This window comes from Schistocerca serialis, chromosome 4, assembly GCF_023864345.2.
Source record: "Schistocerca serialis cubense isolate TAMUIC-IGC-003099 chromosome 4, iqSchSeri2.2, whole genome shotgun sequence".
Lineage (NCBI taxonomy): Eukaryota > Metazoa > Arthropoda > Insecta > Orthoptera > Acrididae > Schistocerca > Schistocerca serialis.
In genome coordinates, this window is record NC_064641.1 from 11,939,326 (window position 1) to 11,958,684 (window position 19,359).

The window sequence follows — 19,359 nt, forward strand, 5'->3', positions numbered from 1 at the left end:
AGGAAGTACCCTTGAACTAACTTCAGCTGAATATGCATTGAAATAAATCTTAATAATCAAATTTATTACTTCAGTCTATTATTAAGTTACTACGGTTGGCGTAAGCTTATTAAGTGCAACAATTAACTACGATAACCATTCTGAAATTTACTCTTCACCGTCTATGCAAATAATTTGATAATTAACATATTTTCTCTTGATAATGGCGTGACACGTTCGGTTCAATAAGGCAAGGATCGGAAGGGACCTACTTGGTGTTATTGTCGGGTGGAATGTAACTGCAACACTTCGATTATAAAGTGCTTGTTACTAATTGTTCAACTTCAGAGAAAAGCACAGTCACTGGCAAGCCTTCTACAATTTCATCCTACGAAAATTACGTGGATCTTACTTCCCTCGTTGTCGGTGGATCGACGGAAGTCCACGGCGGCGACACAATGTGGCAGCGGGCTTTTACTGTTGTGACTTGGGCCCATTTTTTTTCTTTATTGTGGTTTTTATCACCTTACACAAGGCGGGCTGTCAGCAGCAGAGTACGCCGCTCTTCAGCCTTGAGTTTTACAATAAGTAATACATAGAGGGGGCACAGAGAACACAATCAAAACGGCGGGCAAAACAATGTAGACACTAAAAAACAAAAAACATGGAGCCGTTCACGCTGGACGAGAAAACATCACTGACACTAGTTGACACGGCGCACAAAACACGGATGATGGCGACGGTACACGTGAACAGTGGCGGCGTGACGGCGAACAAACACTAAACACAAACGAAGGCACACACACGAGACACTGATGGCGATGACCTCCGGCGCGCGAATGTCCACTGAGCGTGTGCGAGTCCGGGGACCTGCCAAGAGAGGAGGAGGAGGAAGGGGAGTGGGAGAGCGAGAGGGAAGAGCAGAGATGCCACGGGCAGGGGAGATAGGGGGAGGGAGGAAGGGGGAGGGGAAGCCCGGGGGAAGAGGGGTGGAGGGAGGGGACGGGGGAAAAGGAAAGAGAAGGGAAGGGAAGAGGAGGGAGGGAGGGTGCCTAAAAGCAAAGGACACCGGAAGTGGGGGGTGGGGCAGGGACAAAGTTGATAGGAGGGGTAGATGGAGGGGAGGAGGACATCATCAGGGAGGGGGAGCTGGCGGAAGCCACCTTGGGAGAGGGTAAAGAGGGTGGAGAGATGGAGACCGGGTGGGACATGGGAATACAGGCACGGCAGTGGGCGGGGGTGGGAGAGGATCGGGGAGACTAGCGGGTGAGGAGGATCGAGTTTATGGGAGGTTTACAGGATCCATATCCTTTCAAGGAAAAGGAGGAGGTGGGGGAAGGGGATGAGATCGTACAGGATCCGCGTGGGGGAGGGGAGACGGATGCGATAGGTGAGGCGGAGAGTATGGCGTTCAAGGATTTGGAGGGATTTATAAAAGGTAGGGGGGGCGGAGATCCAAGCCGGATGGGCATAACAAAGGATAGGGCGGATGAGGGATTTATAGGTGTGGAGGATGGTGGAGGGGTCCAGACCCCACGTACGGCCAGAGAGGAGCTTGAGGAGACTGAGTCGGGAGCGTGCCTTGGCTTGGATTGTCCGGAGGTGGGGAGTCCAGGAGAGGCGACGGTCGAGGGTGACGCCAAGGTACTTAAGGGTGGGGGTGAGGGCGATGGGACGGCCATAGATGGTGAGATAGAAATCAAGGAGGCGGAAGGAAGGGGTGGTTTTGCCTACAATGATCGCCTGGGTTTTGGAGGGATACTTGGGCCCACAGTGCGCTTCACATTTAAGTCCTCGTTTCTTCAACACTATGCCCATTAATCCATAATAACTTGCCCGGCCATGCTTCCAGATATGCCGACCATTACTTCCCTGTCGTACTTAGACCCACACACTAGCCGTTAGACGTAACACAGCTAGGACTAGTAGCACTCGACTGTACGTCTTACTCCGAGCACGGCGTCACTGCTACTACTGCCCGCTGGCGCGCTTCCGTGCCCAGAGGCGTGACAAAACGATCTCTATGACTTCAACGTTAACTAAATATGCCCTGACTCACCAGTGTTAAGTATTACACAATTTAAACATAGTATTTACAGTACATGTTTACACTAGACAATACATCGTATACAAATAGTTTCAGGTGTTAAGTAAGCGAAAAAATTCATAGCAAGGACTGCGTTGTAGCGTCACACTGTGACGAAGACTCTGTCCTTGATATAGCCCCAGAAAAAAAAGTCAAGGGCCGTAATGTCTGGAGAGCGGGGTGGCCCAGGCTGTTGGACCGTTACTTCCAATCCACCGATCTGGATATTACTCCCCTCTCCAGACACTACGCCCTTGATTTTTTTTCTGGGGCTATATCAAGGACAGTCGTCAGACCAGTTGCTCACTTCGACGAACTGAAGGCTAGGATACAAGCTGCTGTGGGTACTGAGACAGAACACATGTTACGAAACACCTGGCGGGAACTGGAATACCGCCCCGACTTTCTCCGAGCTACCAAGGGAGCACACGATGAGGTTTATTAACGTAACTGGTCTTTAAAAAAACTAGTAACACTAACCTATGTAACGGCATCAAATGTAAACTATTGTGTCAAACGGTTATTCTGTTATAAATTTTTATAATCAAGGCAAGACTTCATGCTCACCCTGTACTACAGTGCAGCAACTGCATTAATCAGCTTGTCTGGCGGCAGAAAACACGCCGTGGATGGACATGAAGCAACCATTGAAGCACCGCCTTATTTAGGTAACAATTTTTGGACAAATTTCTGAGTGGAGACAAAAGAAGGCTCCCTAGCCACTACACAAAGGGATTTTGTCAGAATTTTCGTAGCCAAACGAAGACAACAAAATGGGCAGTTGGGTTATCAAATTACCCAGCGTGTGGTCTACTTTTTTAAAAATTAATTAGTTTATAGTAATCAGAGTAATTAACAAAAACGTAATTACTGACTTGAAGGAATACTGAAATATTACACACACACTTTCTGCTAACTATGCAAATGAAATAATAAAAAGTTCATCTCTTTAAGGATTACCCATTTTATGAATAACATGTTACATTGGTGCAAGAACTGTGGTATTTATTCTTTCGAGTTGGAAAATAAAATAAATACCGAGTTACTGCACTAATTGGGACTTCTCTGCTTTCTCTTGACCTATATACCGTTAACAATAATAGAACACCGATAGATGTTTAAATTTATTAAATTCAAAGCTTTCTGAACAAAAGTTGAAAAGGAAAACTTTTAAAAAATTAAGTCAAATGTTTTGTGAAATGATTTGTCCAAAAGTAAGAAAGAAAATAGATTAGAAAACATTTGACGCACCTCATCTGCTGTACATGTGTGTGTGAAATCTTACGGGACTTAACTTCTGAGGTGATCAGTCCCTAAGCTTACACACTACTTAACCTAAATTATCCTAAGGACAAACACACACACCCATGCCCGAGGGAGGACTCGAACCTCCGCCGGGACCAGCCGCACAGTCCATGACTGCAGCGCTTTACACCGCTCGGCTAATCCCGCGCGGTCTGCTGTACATGATTTCGAGCGTCATTCAATGGTGCCTCAAATGTTTCTCTAACGTATTTTATTTTTGACTTTCAGAAAAATCATTTCATAAAATACACTCCTGCAAATTGAAATAAGAACACCGTGAATTCATTGTCCCAGGAAGGGGAAACTTTATTGACACATTCCTGGGGTCAGATACATCACATGATCACACTGACAGAACCACAGGCACATAGACACAGGCAACAGAGCATGCACAATGTCGGCACTAGTACAGTGTATATCCACCTTTCGCAGCAATGCAGGCTGCTATTCTCCCATGGAGACGATCGTAGAGATGCTGGATGTAGTCCTGTGGAACGGCTTGCCATGCCATTTCCACCTGGCGCCTCAGTTGGACCAGCGTTCGTGCTGGACGTGCAGACCGCGTGAGACGACGCTTCATCCAGTCCCAAACATGCTCAATGGGGGGCAGATCCGGAGATCTTGCTGGCCAGGGTAGTTGACTTACACCTTCTATAGCACGTTGGGTGGCACGGGATACATGCGGACGTGCATTGTCCTGTTGGAACAGCAAGTTCCCTTGCCGGTCTAGGAATGGTAGAACGATGGGTTCGATGACGGTTTGGATGTACCGTGCACTATTCAGTGTCCCCTCGACGATCACCAGTAGTGTACGGCCAGTGTAGGAGATCGCTCCCCACACCATGATGCTGGGTGTTGGCCCTGTGTGCCTCAGTCGTATGCAGTCCTGATTGTGGCGCTCACCTGCACGGCGCCAAACACGCATACGACCATCATTGGCACCAAGGCAGAAGCGACTCTCATCGATGAAGACGACACGTCTCCATTCGTCTCTCCATTCACGCCTGTCGCGACACCACTGGAGGCGGGCTGCACGATGTTGGGGCGTGAGCGGAAGACGGCCTAACGGTGTGCGGGACCGTAGCCCAGCTTCATGGAGACGGTTGCGAATGGTCCTCGCCGATACCCCAGGAGCAACAGTGTCCCTAATTTGCTGGGAAGTGGCGGTGCGGTCCCCTACGGCACTGCGTAGGATCCTACGGTCTTGGCGTGCATCCGTGCGTCGCTGCGGTCCGGTCCCAGGTCGACGGGCACGTGCACCTTCCGCCGACCACTGGCGACAACATCGATGTACTGTGGAGACCTCACGCCCCACGTGTTGAGCAATTCGGCGGTACGTCCACCCGGCCTCCCGCATGCCCACTATACGCCCTCGCTCAAAGTCCGTCAACTGCACATACGGTTCACGTCCACGCTGTCGCGGCATGCTACCAGTGTTAAAGACTGCGATGGAGCTCCGTATGTCACGGCAAACTGGCTGACACTGACGGCGGCGGTGCACAAATGCTGCGCAGCTAGCGCCATTCGACGGCCAACACCGCGGTTCCTGGTGTGTCCACTGTGCCGTGCGTGTGATCATTGCTTATACAGCCCTCTCGCAGTGTCCGGAGCAAGTATGGTGGGTCTGACGCACCGGTGTCACTGTGTTCTTTTTTCCATTTCCAGGAGTGTATGTGACAATTTTTTCGAAATAGTTTTCACTGGCAGAAGTATATGTCTGTGGGAGGAGGGGATCGGGGGGGGGGAGTCAGAGTGGGGGGGGGGAGGGGGCATGAGTCCTGCTTAAGTAGCTAATTCGGTAGAACACTTGCTCGCGAGAGGCAAAGATCTTATGTTCGAGTCTCGGAACGGCTCACAGTTTTAATCTGCCATGATGTTTCATTTAGCGCTCATTCCGCTGCAGAATGAAAATTTCATTGTTTTTCTACTATGTTTTCTTAATGTTATATAAGAAAATGAAACAGCTTAATTTTTCAAACGTGCTGTGGTTCGATAGCCTCTTCACGGAAAGGTATCAGCGAGTTGTGTTGAGGTTGCACAACTCATCATGGTAATGTGTGATCTCAAGGTTTCTCTACGATTTATTTATTGCTCTGTTGTTTTTCTCGCTGAGAAGAATGATAGTGAGTTAGACTATCATAGGTACAAATTAAAGTGGCGAGCAGAGGACAATGGAACAAGCAAACAACCCCAGTGAACACAGACCCAGACAGTGGTTAGCACACTGGACTCCCATTCGGGAGGACGACGGTTCAATCCCGCGTCCGGCCATCCTGATTTAGCTTTTCCGTGATTTCCCTAAATCGCTCCAGGCAAATGCCGCCATGGTTCCTTTGAAAGTGCACGGCCGACTTTCTTCCCCGTCCTTCCCTAATCCGATGAGTCTGATGACCTCGCTGTCTGGTCTCTTCCCCCAAACAACCCAACCCCAACAGACCCAGAAACCGGGGGTTTCCCCAATACGAATATTACAACTGGTACGCGGACGGCTTATAACAGAGCCTCTGAGGATCCGAACTGAGATGTGCACTTGACGACAGACATACTACATCAAGTACTCCATGTGGCTAATCTTCATATGAAGGCACGCTTCCGCATATCTCCTTATCGATGTTTGGACATGTTCAAAAATCCCTGACATGTTCCAAATGCACTGACAACCATCTACAGTCAGTCTAGGAGTTTATCGACACTACCAACAGCAATGGAACGTATGAAAGCTTTTAAATATCCTCACACAAAAAGTCCAAGGTGTTCAAGTCGGGGGACCTTGGAGATCATAGTGCTGCTGAGCCACGACTGACAAGCTCACTATCGAAACGCGTTTAAAAGTACTAAGGTGTCCGGAATGATGTTGAAATAAGGATGTGGCAGTTTATCACTTTTTAATTTATGCCTTACTTTCGGTGTTTCGAAACACACATAGTCGTAGACATTAACAGTGTTATAACACTGCCATGTCCGCACTTGAGCATTTGTCGTACAAGGGGGAAACAGATGGCTTCAGGACTTATGTTTATTAGGATTAACTGCTTGTTTCATTCTTTTACAGGTGTGATCCAGAGTTTATAACTATTTCAATAAGGAGGACATGATCTCCGGTAACCGCAGTACGACTTTACTTTATTGGACGACTAGATCCGATAGCACTGGCATCATATGTTCCAACGTAACTGACCCATACTGGCCAACTACAGCCAGCCTGTAACACTATTATCATAGTGGTACCGAAATTAATCGTTGAATAAAGTACACACATAGCGCAGCTTCCCAGCAATCATGTGCTCCTTTTGATATTTCATTTGCTTTGCATCCTTCTAATATGTCTTAAGTTCCACCACTACGAACATTGCTGCTAGCCGGCCGGTGTGGCCGAGCGGTTCTAGGCGCTACAGTCTGGAACCGCGCGACCGCTGCGGTCGCAGGTTCGAATCCTGCCTCGGGCATGGGTGTGTGTGATGTCCTTAGGTTAGTTCTATGTTCTAGGGGACTGATGACCTCAGAAGTTGAGTCCCATAGTGCTCAGAGCCATTGCTGCTACCGCATAAAGTTTGAATGACGACATCTGTTCAATATCACGATGAGTTAAAAAAAACTAGATCTTAAACTAATCCTTAAGAAGTAATAGGTCATCGTCTGTGCCACCAAGAGTTCATCAGTGAAATATAAACGGATTGAGTGCCAAATAGGAGGAACAAAGTTAGAACAGGTGGACGGTTTCAAGTACGTAGGATGCATATTCTCACAGGATGGCAACATAGTGAAAGAACTGGAAGCGAGGTGTAGCAAAGCTAATGCAGTGAGTGCTCAGCTACGATCTACTCTCTTCTGCAAGAAGGAAGTCAGTACCAAGACTAAGTTATCTGTGCACCGTTCAATCTTTCGACCAACTTTGTTGTATGGGAGCGAAAGCTGGGTGGATTCAGGTTACCTTATCAACAAGGTTGAGGTTACGGATATGAATGTAGCTAGCATGATTGTAGGTACTAGTAGATGGGAACAATGGCAGGAGGGTGTCCACAACGAGGAAATCAAAGAAAAACTGGGAATGAACTCTATAGATGTAGCAGTCTGGGCGAACAGGCTTAGATGGTGGGGTCATGTTACACGCATGGGAGAAGCAAGGTTACCCAAGGGACTCATGGGTTCAGCAGTAGAAGGTAGGAGGAGTCGGGGCAGACCAAGAAGAAGGTAGCTGGATTCGGTTAAGAATTATTTTGAAGTAATAGGTTTGACATCAGAAGAGGCACCAATGTTAGCACTGAATAGGGGATCATGGAGGAATTTTATAAGGGGGCTATGCTCCAGACTGAACGCTGAAAGGCATAATCAGTCTTAAATGATGATGATGATGATTCTGTTGCTAGTGCATTCCATTTTGCATCCTCGTACATGACAACATTTCTTATTCATCAGTATTATTAGTTTCTTGTACTATGTAGTTTTAACCATTTCTCTAGAATAGCACATACAATCTGCAGTCATCTACAGGATAAATTTAGCTTGAAATTGGGACAGCACTTCGTCCAGTTCTAAATGTGTGAGATATGCTTACTAATTAAATATTTTTTACAATTAATTTCCTCAGGGATCTCCTTCCTCACACATATTATTTCATGTTGTTCCTTCAAAAGTGTTGTTTTTCAAAAGTTAGTTTAATTTTCACAGCCACACATTTTGAGACCACTTTATTTTTTAGACCTGTCAACTTCTTCTTCAGATTAGCTTCCCTCTCTCTTGCTGTCATGCATTTCTGTTAGTATGTCTTTACATATAATCAGAAGGAATCTATTAAGAAAATTACTTGACACTATGGTAGTAAGAGTGACATATCTGAAAATCACATAGTCATTACTATACGTTCTCAATTTTCTTCTCCTTCTGCTTCTTCTTCTCCTTCTTCTTCTTCATTTTATGTATTAGACAAATTGCTGTTACAGTATTCCATCTCTTGTATGGCCTTCCTACATTGCTTCTTCCAGTGCATTTATAAATGAGAGCTTTTACCGGGTGTGTTTCTCCGCTCATACAATCTACCTGTTCTTTCCATTTTCTCCTACTTTTTTTTATGGCATATATTTCTAAGTCTTCCCTTATACCCTCAGTTCTTTTGTCATGTTCTCTTGTATATCCTTCCATTCTTTTTAGAAACCTCAATTCCCTGTATTTTACTTTCTTGATGTCTTGCTGTCACCTAAGTTTCACTTCCGTAACTAAGGATTGGTACTGCTACGGTTTTGTAAATCGTCGGTTGGGTTTCTTTCCTGGCTTTATTCTGCAAATTTTTGGCAGCTGTTACTCAAATGGAGGTAAATTCATTTAATTTTTTATCGAAATCAGGGTTGTATTCCTATGTGACGTCAAATCCTAGCTACTTAAAATGTTTCACTTGCTCTGATATTTTAGTATGAAAGACATCTTCTGATCTTACTGGTTGCATTTATCTACAGACAATTTCAGGCTGTATTCTGAGACTGCCTGCTGAAGCTAATAGACTCCCATCTGAGAGTCATGTTCATTCTCTGCAATCAGTGTTAGGCCATCTGCAAATAGGACTGCATTTAGTGCCACAAGCTAAAAATACTCCTTTTGTATTCACAATATTTCATTTTCTGATCACTTCATCTATTTATATATTGAAGAGTGCTGGGAAAATACAGCATCTTTGTCTTATCCCTTAGCTAGTGTTAATTAGCTTTGTAATTATGGTTCTCCTACCAGCCACTGCCTGGTGCTGGGAATCTGAATGAGCCCATTATTTCTCTGTAGTCACCTGCTAGAGGCATTTGCTCTCTTTGCCGAAAATTCATACAGAATCACTGACTCTACGCAGCACAATGTCCAAGAAGAATTTCTATTAGGTATAAAGGAGACGAAAAGTAAACGGTATTTCTAGTACTAGCTGTCACCTTTTTATATGCTGTATCAATATACAGTAATGAGCAAAAGTATTATGACTGCTGCCTGCTGCGAGATTGAACGTCGCCTGGTTATTTTTCCAGGGTGTGGTGTGGACAGTAAGTGGAGCAGAGACAAATGGAAAATCATTCTAGCGATGGGCAGCAAACGGGGAAGTCAGCTCACACAAGCGAGTTTGTCAAAGGGTAACTTGTTATGATCCATTGCCTGGAAATGAGCTTATCAGAAACGGCGAAGTTGTTTAGGTGTACCGGTGCTACTGTTGTGAGCATCCCTGGGGATTTGTGAAGAATATGAAAACACGAATAGGCGACAAGCCGTTGAACATCACTGCCTCATCATAGAACATGGAGGTCGGAAGTTCGTCAGCTCTGTGAAGAAGGATGGGCAGTGATTTGTGGTCGTTTTGACGATTGAGTACAGTTCTCGTGCAGGCACAAGTGTTTTGCATCACTTAGTTGACTGCATGTTGTTGAACTTGGAGCTCCACAGGAGACAATTCATGTGTGTTCCCATGTTGACCCAACAACATCACTGGTTAGGATAGTAGTGAGCATCAGATAATAGCCTGTACCAAAGCTTAACACCTGTGGTGCCAACAACCACCTTCACATCAGTGCTCTTAGGATGCGTAACACGCATTGCAGGAAACAATCTCCAGACGAGAGATGACCTCACTCCAGCACTCCACCAGGAGGCGACCCAAGCACTGTTAAGAGGCCACGGGCCACACAGACCTATCTTCTTCTGCAAGACAATCGAAAATATTCCCAGTGTTTGTGGCCTCCCCACTGAAGAAGATACCGACCCTGTCATTGTGGTGGATTTGTGGGCTTGTAAATTTATTCCTGTTTGACTTACAAATAGCTACTCACTGGACTCAGACAATTTTGCACCCTATCGGACTTTGACTTTTATGATGTATGAGTTTAATGAACGTAGTCTCAGCTGCAAGAACTATTATTGCTGTATTTCAGGAAGTGAGTCGTTTTAGGTTTTGTTTCGATCCACATCGAAGCAGATGTGCAATTAATCTTCGATAAATAAATTTGTTCAATCATACCTAGATATATTTTGTGCCGCTGTCGGTGGATATGTGACAGAGTGTGCTCACCTTACTGTGCTTAAGAAATCGACAACTACAGAAGGATATGAACACATCATATAGCATTTTGTACTGCACATAGTAGAGGAAGTGTTTGGTGCCAGTGATCGTTTGTATCAGGACGACAATGCGCACCCTGTAATAAAGTAGCATCTCCAAGGGTGTGGGTTTTGTGGATAATAATACTCCTTAAATGGATTGTCGTACCCAGAATCCTGGCTTGAATGCAAATACACACTCTTGGGTTGAGTGTGGACATGGGCTTTGCTCCAGGCCTCCTGCCCCACTTTCTATCTTAGAGAAGGTAGAAAGTGCGACTCTTCGGATACCTTCCTCCTGAGGAAGAATGGGCTGCCATTTCTGTACATACCTTCAGACATCTCATTGAAAGTGTCCTCAACAGAGTTAAATCCACCATAAATGCGGCAGGTGGACACATCCCATATTAAGGTGCTCTAACAGGTGTCTGGATACTTTTGATCAGGTAGCACATAAGACTAGTGTAAGCACGAGGGTCACTGCAAAAGAAATGCACACTATTTTTGTAAAAATACAGTTTTCATTCTGCATGTATGAAAGTATCACAGCGTGTAGATACATCCTTCCCGCTTGCTTTCAAACTTAGTTCAACCTGTTCCCGTGAGTGGCGCCGTCACAGCATGTCTTCAAGATGGCTGCTACACTTGACGTTCGTCAGAAGCAACGTGCTGTCATAGAATTCCTGTGCTGTGAAAACGACACGGAAACATCCACAAGAGGTTGAAAAAGGTGTATGGAGATGCTGCTGTCGATCGCAGTACAGTTTGTCGGTGGTTACGTGATGAAAGCGGGCACGGCAATATTGAGGATTGTCCTCGCAGCGGCAGGCCTCGTACTGCGCACACTCCAGACAATGTGCAGAGAGTTAACGAATTGGTGACTGCTGACAGACGCAACACAGTCAACGATATGTCACGCTACGTTGGGATAGTGGTAGGAAGTTTTTAGAGAATACTAAAAGTGTTGGCGTTAAAAAAGGTTTGTGCCGGGTGGGTTCCCAGGATGTTGACAATGGCTCACAAAGAAACAAGAAAAACGGTATGCACCCAACTTTTGGAACAGTACGAGAATGGTGAAGATGAATTTCTGAGAAGAATTGTGACAGGTGATGAAACATGGCTCCATCATTTTTCAGCAGAGTTGACGAGGCAATCAATGGAGTGGCATCATGAAAATTCACCCAACAAAAATAAAAATTTCAAAACCACACCTGCTGTAAAGGTTATGGCTACGGTGTTTCTCGATTCCGAAGGACTCTTGCTTGTGGACATCATGCCAAGTGGAACCACCATAAACTCTGATGCATATGTGGCGACACTGAAGAAACTTCAAGCTCGACTGAGTCGTGTTCAACCACATCGGCAAAAGCAGGATGTTTTGCTGTTGCATGACAATGCACGGCCACATGTCACTCAAAAAACCATGGAAGCGATCACAAAACTCGGATGGACAACACTGAAACACCCGCCTTACAGTCCCGACCTGGCTCCATGTGACTATCATCTCTTTGGGAAACTGAAAGACTCCCTTCATGGAACGACGTTTGAAGATAATGACTCCCTTGCGCACGCTGCCAAACAGTGGCTCCAACAGGTTCGTCAAGAATTTTACCGTGCGGGTATACAGGCGCTGGTTCCAAGATGGCGTAAGGCAGTTGAGAGGGATGGAAATTGTGTGGAGAAATGAAAACATTGTTCCTAAGGGACGTATGTACACCCTGTATAACTTTCAAACATGTAGAATGAAAGATGGATTTAAAAAAACATAGTGTGCATATCTTTTGGAGTGACCCTCGTAACTACGACACCCATTCGAAGATCCAGTTCGAGCATGTGTAGAGCATGTTGGTAGCCAGTTACCAAGCAACTGAGATACGAAAGAGCTGTCAGAGAGCTCTGGATACCTAAGGGATCGCTGACCTGGCCACATGACGACGCCGTCGACGGTGCGCGGGTGGACGGGCGCGCCGTCGGCTGCGATGACGGAGAGCCGGTGGTGCTGGACGCTGAAGCGGAAGGGGCAGACGAGGCAGGTGGCGGCAATGAGCCTCAGGCGGTAGCGCCGGCCCGCCGCCACGTGGAGGCGCGCCAGCGGCGCCTGCGGCCACGGCCTCGACAGCCGGGGGCGGCGCGGCTCCGCCCGCAGCGGGTCGTGGTCGTGGTCGTGGCCGAGGTCGTGGTCGTGGTCGTGGCCGAGGTCGTGGTCGTGGTCGTGGTCGTGGTCGTGCTGCTGGCGACCGGGCGGCACGGCGGCCAGGGCGGCCTCCACCAGCCACGGCTCCAGCGGCCGCACCAGCGAAGCCAGCGATGGGCCCGGCACAGAGTCCTGCGCACCAGCGGCAGCACGTCAGTCAAACTGCTGGGCGTTCAAACATGTTACAGCTACCTTCTGGACTAATATTTCCGTTTTTCGTTGTAGGTATCTACACTGCTTGCCAAAAGAAGCAGAGCACACAGAATACATGATCGGAGGTCGATTTAACTTCATACACACCATTGGTGGGGACGTACACTGAGGTGATATTATGGGAGAGTGATATGCACATATACAGATGGAGGGAGTGTCATATAACTACACTACTGGCCGTTAAAATTGTTACACCAAGAAGAAATGCAGATGATATCTGGGTATCCATTGGACAAATATATTATACTAGAACTGACATGTGATTACATTCTCACACAATTTGGGTGCATAGATCCTCAGAAATCAGTACCCCACCTCTGGCCGTAATAGCGACCTTGATACGCCTGGGCATTGAGTCAAACAGACCTTGGATGGCGTGTACAGGAATAGCTGCACATGCAGCTTCAACACGATACCACAGATCATCGAGAGTAGTGACTGGTGTATTGTGACGAGCCAGTTGCTCGGCCACCATTGACCAGACGTTTTCAATTGGTGAGAGATCTGGAGAATGTGCTCGCCAGGGCAGCAGTCGACCATTTTCTGTATCCAGAAAGGCCTGTACATGACCTGCAACATGCGTTCGTGCAATATCCTGCTGAAATGTAGGGTTTCGCAGAGATCAAATAAAGGGTAGAGCCATGGGTCGTAACACATCTGAAATGTAACGTCCACTGTTCAAAGTGCCGTCAATGCGAACAAGAGGTGACCGAGACGTGTAACCAATGGAACCCCATACCATCACGCCGGGTGATACGCCAGTGTGGAGATGACGAATACACGCTTCCAATGTGCGTTCACCGCGATGTCGCCAAACACGGATGCGACCATCATGATGCTGTAAACAGGACCTGGACTCATCCGAAAAAATGACGTTTTGCCATTCGTGCACCCGGGTTCGTCGTTGAGCGCACCATCGCAGGCGCTCCTGTCTGTGATGCAGCGTCAAGGGTAACCGCAGCCATGGTCTCCGAGCTGATAGTCTATGCTGCTGCAAACGTCGTCGAACTGTTCGTGCAGATGGTTGTTGTCTTGCAGACGTCCCCATCTGTTGACTCAGGGATCGAGACGTGCCTACACGATCCGTCGTTACAGTCATGCGGATAAGATGCCTGTCATCTCGACTGCTAGTGATACGAGGCCGTTAGGAGCCAGCACGGCGTTCCGTATTACCCTCCTGAACCCACCGATTCCATATTCTGCTAACAGTCATTGGATCTCGGCCAACGCGAGCAGCAATGTCGCATTACGAAAAACCGCAATCGCGACAGGCTACAATCCGACCTTTATCAAAGTCGGAAACGTGATGGTACGCATTTCTCCTCCTTACACGAGGCATCACAACAACGTTTCACCAGGCAACGCCGGTCAACTGCTGTTTCTGTATGAGAAACATTCCTCATGTCAGCACGTTGTAGGTGTCGCCACCGGCGCCAACCTCGAGTGAATGCTCTGAAAAGCAAATCATTTGAATATCACAGCATCTTCTTCCTGTCGGTTAAATTTCGCGTCTGTAGCACGTCATCTTCGTGGTGTAGCAATTTTAATGGCCAGTAGTGTACTTTGTGTTCTGCCTTACGGCAGGTCTTGTCATGGGGGAAGCCTCGTCGGAGAGGTACGCTGCGTGAGCGTCTAGGGAAGTGATTCCAGTGGTGGTTTCCCATTGTCTTCCACTAATGATGATGAAATGGTAATGAGTACAACACAATACTCAGTCCCTGAGAGGAGAAAATCTCCGACCCAGCCGGGAATCGAACCCAGGCCCCTTGGCGTGTGTCCTATACAAAAGGTATAAAAGAGCAGTGCATTGGCGTAGCTGACAGTTGTACTCAAGTGATTCATGTGAAAAAGTTTCCGACACGATTATAGCCACATGACGAGAACTAACAGACTTCGAATGCGGAATGGTAGTTGGAGCTGGACATTTCAAAAATCGGTAGGGAATTCAATACTACGAGATCCACGGTGTTAGGAGTGTGCCGAGAACACCACATTTCAGCCATTACCTCTCACCACGGACAATGCCGTGGCCGACAGCCTTCACTTAACGATCGAGACCATCATTGTCAGTGCTAATAGACAAGCAACACTGCGTTAAATAAGCGTAGAAACCAATGTGGGACGTCCGACAAACGTATCTGTGAGGACAGGACAGTGAAACTGGCGTTAATAGGTTATGATAGCAGACAACCAACGCGAGTGGCGTTGTTGACAGCACATTGCCTGCATCGCCTCTCCTGGGCATGTGACCATATCGGTTCTACCATAGTCGACTGGAAAACCATGGCCTGGTCAGATGAGTCCCGATTTCAGTTTGTAAGACCTAATGGTAGGGTTCAACTGTGGCAGAGACCCCACAAATCCACGGATCCAAATTGTCAACAAGACACTGTGGTGGCTGCTAGTGGCTCCATAAGTCTGTGGGTTGTGTTTACATCGAATAGACAGGGTCCTCTGGTTCAATTCAACGGATCATTCAGTAGAAATGGAAAATTTTGGAAATCTGTGGTAAGGACTATGGGACCAAACTGCTGAAGTCGTCGGTCCCCCTAAGCCTACACACTACTTAATCTAACTTAAACTAACTTACACTAAGGACAATACATATGCCCATGCCCGAGGCGGATCGAATCTCCAACGGGGGGGGGGGGGGGGGGGGAGAGAAAGCTGCGCGAACTGTAACAAGACGCCTCAGAGCGCAAGGCTAAGCTGCATGGTGATTGGAAATGGTTAAGTTCCGCTACCTGGAGACCATTTGCAGTCATTCATGGACTTCAGGCTCCCAAAAAACAATTGAATGTGTATGGATGGCAGCACGTCCTGGATAGGGCGACAGTTGTTCACAATTGGTTTGAAGAATATTCTGGACACGATCTGGCCTCCCAGATTGCCCGACATGAATCCCATCGCATGTTTATGGGACATAATTGATAGTTCAGTTCGTGCACAAAATACTGCACCGGCAACACTTCCGCAATTATGGATGGCGATAGAAGCACCATGGCTCAGTATTTCTGCAGGGGCTTCCAACGGCTTGGGGAGTCCACGCCACCTCGGTTTGGTACACAACACCACACGACGAATTGCTGCACAACACCGAGCAAAAGCAGATCCGACACGATATTAGGACGTATTGCATGACTTCTGTGACCTCAGTGTAAATCATCAGAGTTGCAATTTTCTGTGAGAGGAAGAATGGCAACTAGAGTGTATTATTGTTGTTCGTGTTTAGTGTTGTTACCTGGCCTGGTAAGTTGTATGAGGGGCGTGAAGAGTGTCAGATGTTCAGTGATTAAAGACTCGGAAATGCCGCGCACTCCCATGAGACAGCGTTATCAGCACCTGACCTCATCATGTGTCTCCATTTGGCTGGCTGGTCAAATCATGCAATACCCATATTTGTAGGGAAATCGTACGTGATAGTCGCCCGACATTGGACTGCATGGGAACGTGGAGACAGGCTTACTCATTGTCAAGGTTATGGTCAACCACCTCTGAGCACCATAAGGGAGGATTAGCATGCTGTGCATCAGGCATATTGTAATGCCTTCACATCTGTGCATGCCATCTGGGAACAAGTAGTGGACTCTATTGAACAATCTGTGTCACCCTCGACCATGGGTCAAAGACTAGCAGCAACCAGGCTGCGAAATTACCGTCCCATGAACAGAGTGTTGTTAACACCTCAACAAGAACAGCTGCATTTGAGGTGGGTCTCGAATGGCAAACATAGACTGCTGATGAATGGTGTCGCATTGTGTTCAGTGATGAATTGTACCTCTGCACTACCAAAGACGACCAACATCGGTAAGCATAGCGAGCGACCTGGGGAGATGTTTTGAGATGTAGAACAGTGTTATTCCTGGCGTTATGGTGTGGGGAACCACTGGGTCTGACCACAGGTTACGGCTGGTAGTAATTAAGGGCACCCAGACGGCACATAAGAGTGTGTCATGGACACTTTGTATTATCCTGTGTCACCTCTCAAGCAACAGTATCGTGGTGTCATTTTTCAACAGTACAAAACTTGTCCACACATGGTACGTTTCTCCATCAACTGCCTGCTTGATGGAGAGGTACTCCAGTGGCCAACAATATCCCCAGATCTGCCCATGATAGAACGTGCATGGAGCCAGCTCGCATGTCAACCCTTTCTCAGCGCCAGTATCCGAGTTGCCAAGGACCACTTACAGTTGAGCGCCAGCTTGATTCTGGGGTCGATATAAAGGCTTTAGGCCACCCTTCCCAATCTAATCACTGCATGTATCCAGGTCATAGTAGGGTACAATGTTATACTAGTAAGTGGGCCTATACTGTCAAGTTCTTTGTAAATTTGACTAATTTTGTAATTGCTGATATAGCATCAAGTATCTAAGGTTGAATAAGTAGACTGTCTTTGTTCTACTGTTACTGTATGTGTATGCGCCCTCTGCGACAACAGTCATATCTAGAACCTGCTGCTGTACAATCCCATATTTAGGAAAGCTGTCTGACAATTTAGCCAAACCCTCACATCCTGCAACAACAAAACTTCATTTTATGTAAGAGGCATTACAGTCCATATTCTGTTCAACAGCAAGGACAAAACAGAGTTATTAAGTAACAGTGGTGTTTTTAAAATCACTTGTAATGGCTGCAACAAACTGTATAAGTAGCCTGTTTATATATTTGTATGTTGGCAGCGCGATAGACTGCATTAATAACTCTGACAGCGATGTGCGCCCTCTTTAAGAGACTGTGTGGCTGGTCGGACTCGCAGTTGGAGGTGAATGGCCGGCAGTGATGGAGGTTGGAAGTTTATAGTTAGCAGAGATGGAGGTTAGAGGTCTGCAGTGTTAGCGCGAGGGGGCGGTCTGGACGTGTCCGTCATAGAGATTTAAAACTATTGACTATTATATAATTTTTTGGAACTGGATGTCACGGACGATTATATATTTTTTAAACCGGAAGTCACATTATTAAGGTAAAATTAACTAAATACATTGTTTGCTCTGCAACAAAATCTTCCGTTTGCTAACCACATGCCTATCAGTAGTTAGAGCCTTCAGTGGTTAGGATCTTTTATTTAGCTGACACTACTGGTGCTTGCGGCATTGCTGTAGTTCGCGTAATGAAGATTTTTTGTGAGGTAAGTGTCTTATGAAATGTATCGGTTATCGTTAGGATTTCTTCTAATTCAGGGGTATTCTTTTGTGTTAATTATTTGAGCAGTCAGATTGTGTATGAGTTGTATTTGTCACGAATAATTCTGCAGGTCAGATATGAAATGATAGAGACAAGCAAAGTGACAGTACGTTCAGTTTCACTCAGCAGTTCCAGAATTAAATTAAGAAGTTTCACCTTCCCAGTTATTGCAATTTAAGTAAAAAAACTATTAAACGAAGAAGTTTCAACTGTATATTTTTCAGACATGCAGGGCCATAACAGCTAGGCTGATTGAACAATACTGCAGCTGGAAATTGCATAAGTCAGACCCCATCTTTGCCAAACATGTGCTGAAGGAAGGACACAAATACCAAATCCACACAGAAGTACTACACGTAGCCAACAAAGGAGAAAACAAAGCGTGTTAGAAGCACTTGAGATAAACAGACACTTAGCCCAAAATCTCTAGCTGGTTCTAAATGATCATGTACAGCTGAGCACATTACCACTTTTAAGCTTCACATGATGCTATCAACCAGTCACATACCCACAAACCGCCACAATGACACATAATGCTGCCCATTCCTATTCCTCAGGCCATAAACTTCTACAATATAACTTGTAATACTTCTCTGCCGTATATTTTAACCATGTACTATGTTCAATACAGTCCACTGAATAAAAATATTATTGACAATGTAAAATATGTTTGTTTCTCAACAAAGGTTGCGAGTGCTCAGTTACAGCGTCATAACCATTTATTCTGTAATAACGTAAGATTATATATTCTAATTATTGTGTATAATACTGTCCATTGCTTAGAGATTGGTTTCCATTGAAAAAAAAAAGTTTCTTGCACAACATAAATGAAAAGTATTCATTTTAACAGTATCTCAGAAAATAAAATCCATTTAACCTGTAATATTCCGTACTTTAATTATTTATTGTACTTAACAATAGCCATTGTGTAAAATGTAATTTCAAAATTAAGAAAGAAGTTCGGTGCACAACACGCTATACAAGTGATTGTATCTTCACCTATAATGTTTTAATGTTTGGTTACCTAAAAACCAGTGTCCCTTCCAGACACTAGACACTTGTTTCCTGAAGATGGCCTAATAAGCCGAAAACTGGTTCGAAATAAACAAAAATCAGTAGAAGAAAAACTGTGTACTTGTTATTCAACCTTAAGTATGGAAATGCTCTACCAAGAAGTACCGGAAGAATCCATAAATAACATCAGATATACTTTCAACCCGTGAATTTTCATTTCGTTTCGTCCTCAGCTTCTGGCTGCTTCATTCTTTTGCCAGGCGATGTATCTGCAAACCGCATTGCTAAATTCATCTATTTAACAACACCGAAACTTGAGGTC

General features: G+C 45.9%; 1 protein-coding gene across 1 annotated transcript in view; it reads right to left on the bottom strand.

The window, feature by feature from the left end:
* LOC126473659 (uncharacterized) overlaps positions 1-19,359 on the bottom strand; it is a 117,802-nt gene that overhangs the window by 71,247 nt on the left and 27,196 nt on the right. Inside the window, exons 4-5 of the mRNA XM_050100890.1 lie at positions 12,681-12,758; positions 12,353-12,530 (exon numbers count right to left, since the gene is read on the bottom strand). Of these exons, the coding sequence (XP_049956847.1) occupies positions 12,353-12,530; positions 12,681-12,758 (256 nt within the window). The remainder of the gene's footprint in view (positions 1-12,352; positions 12,531-12,680; positions 12,759-19,359) is intronic.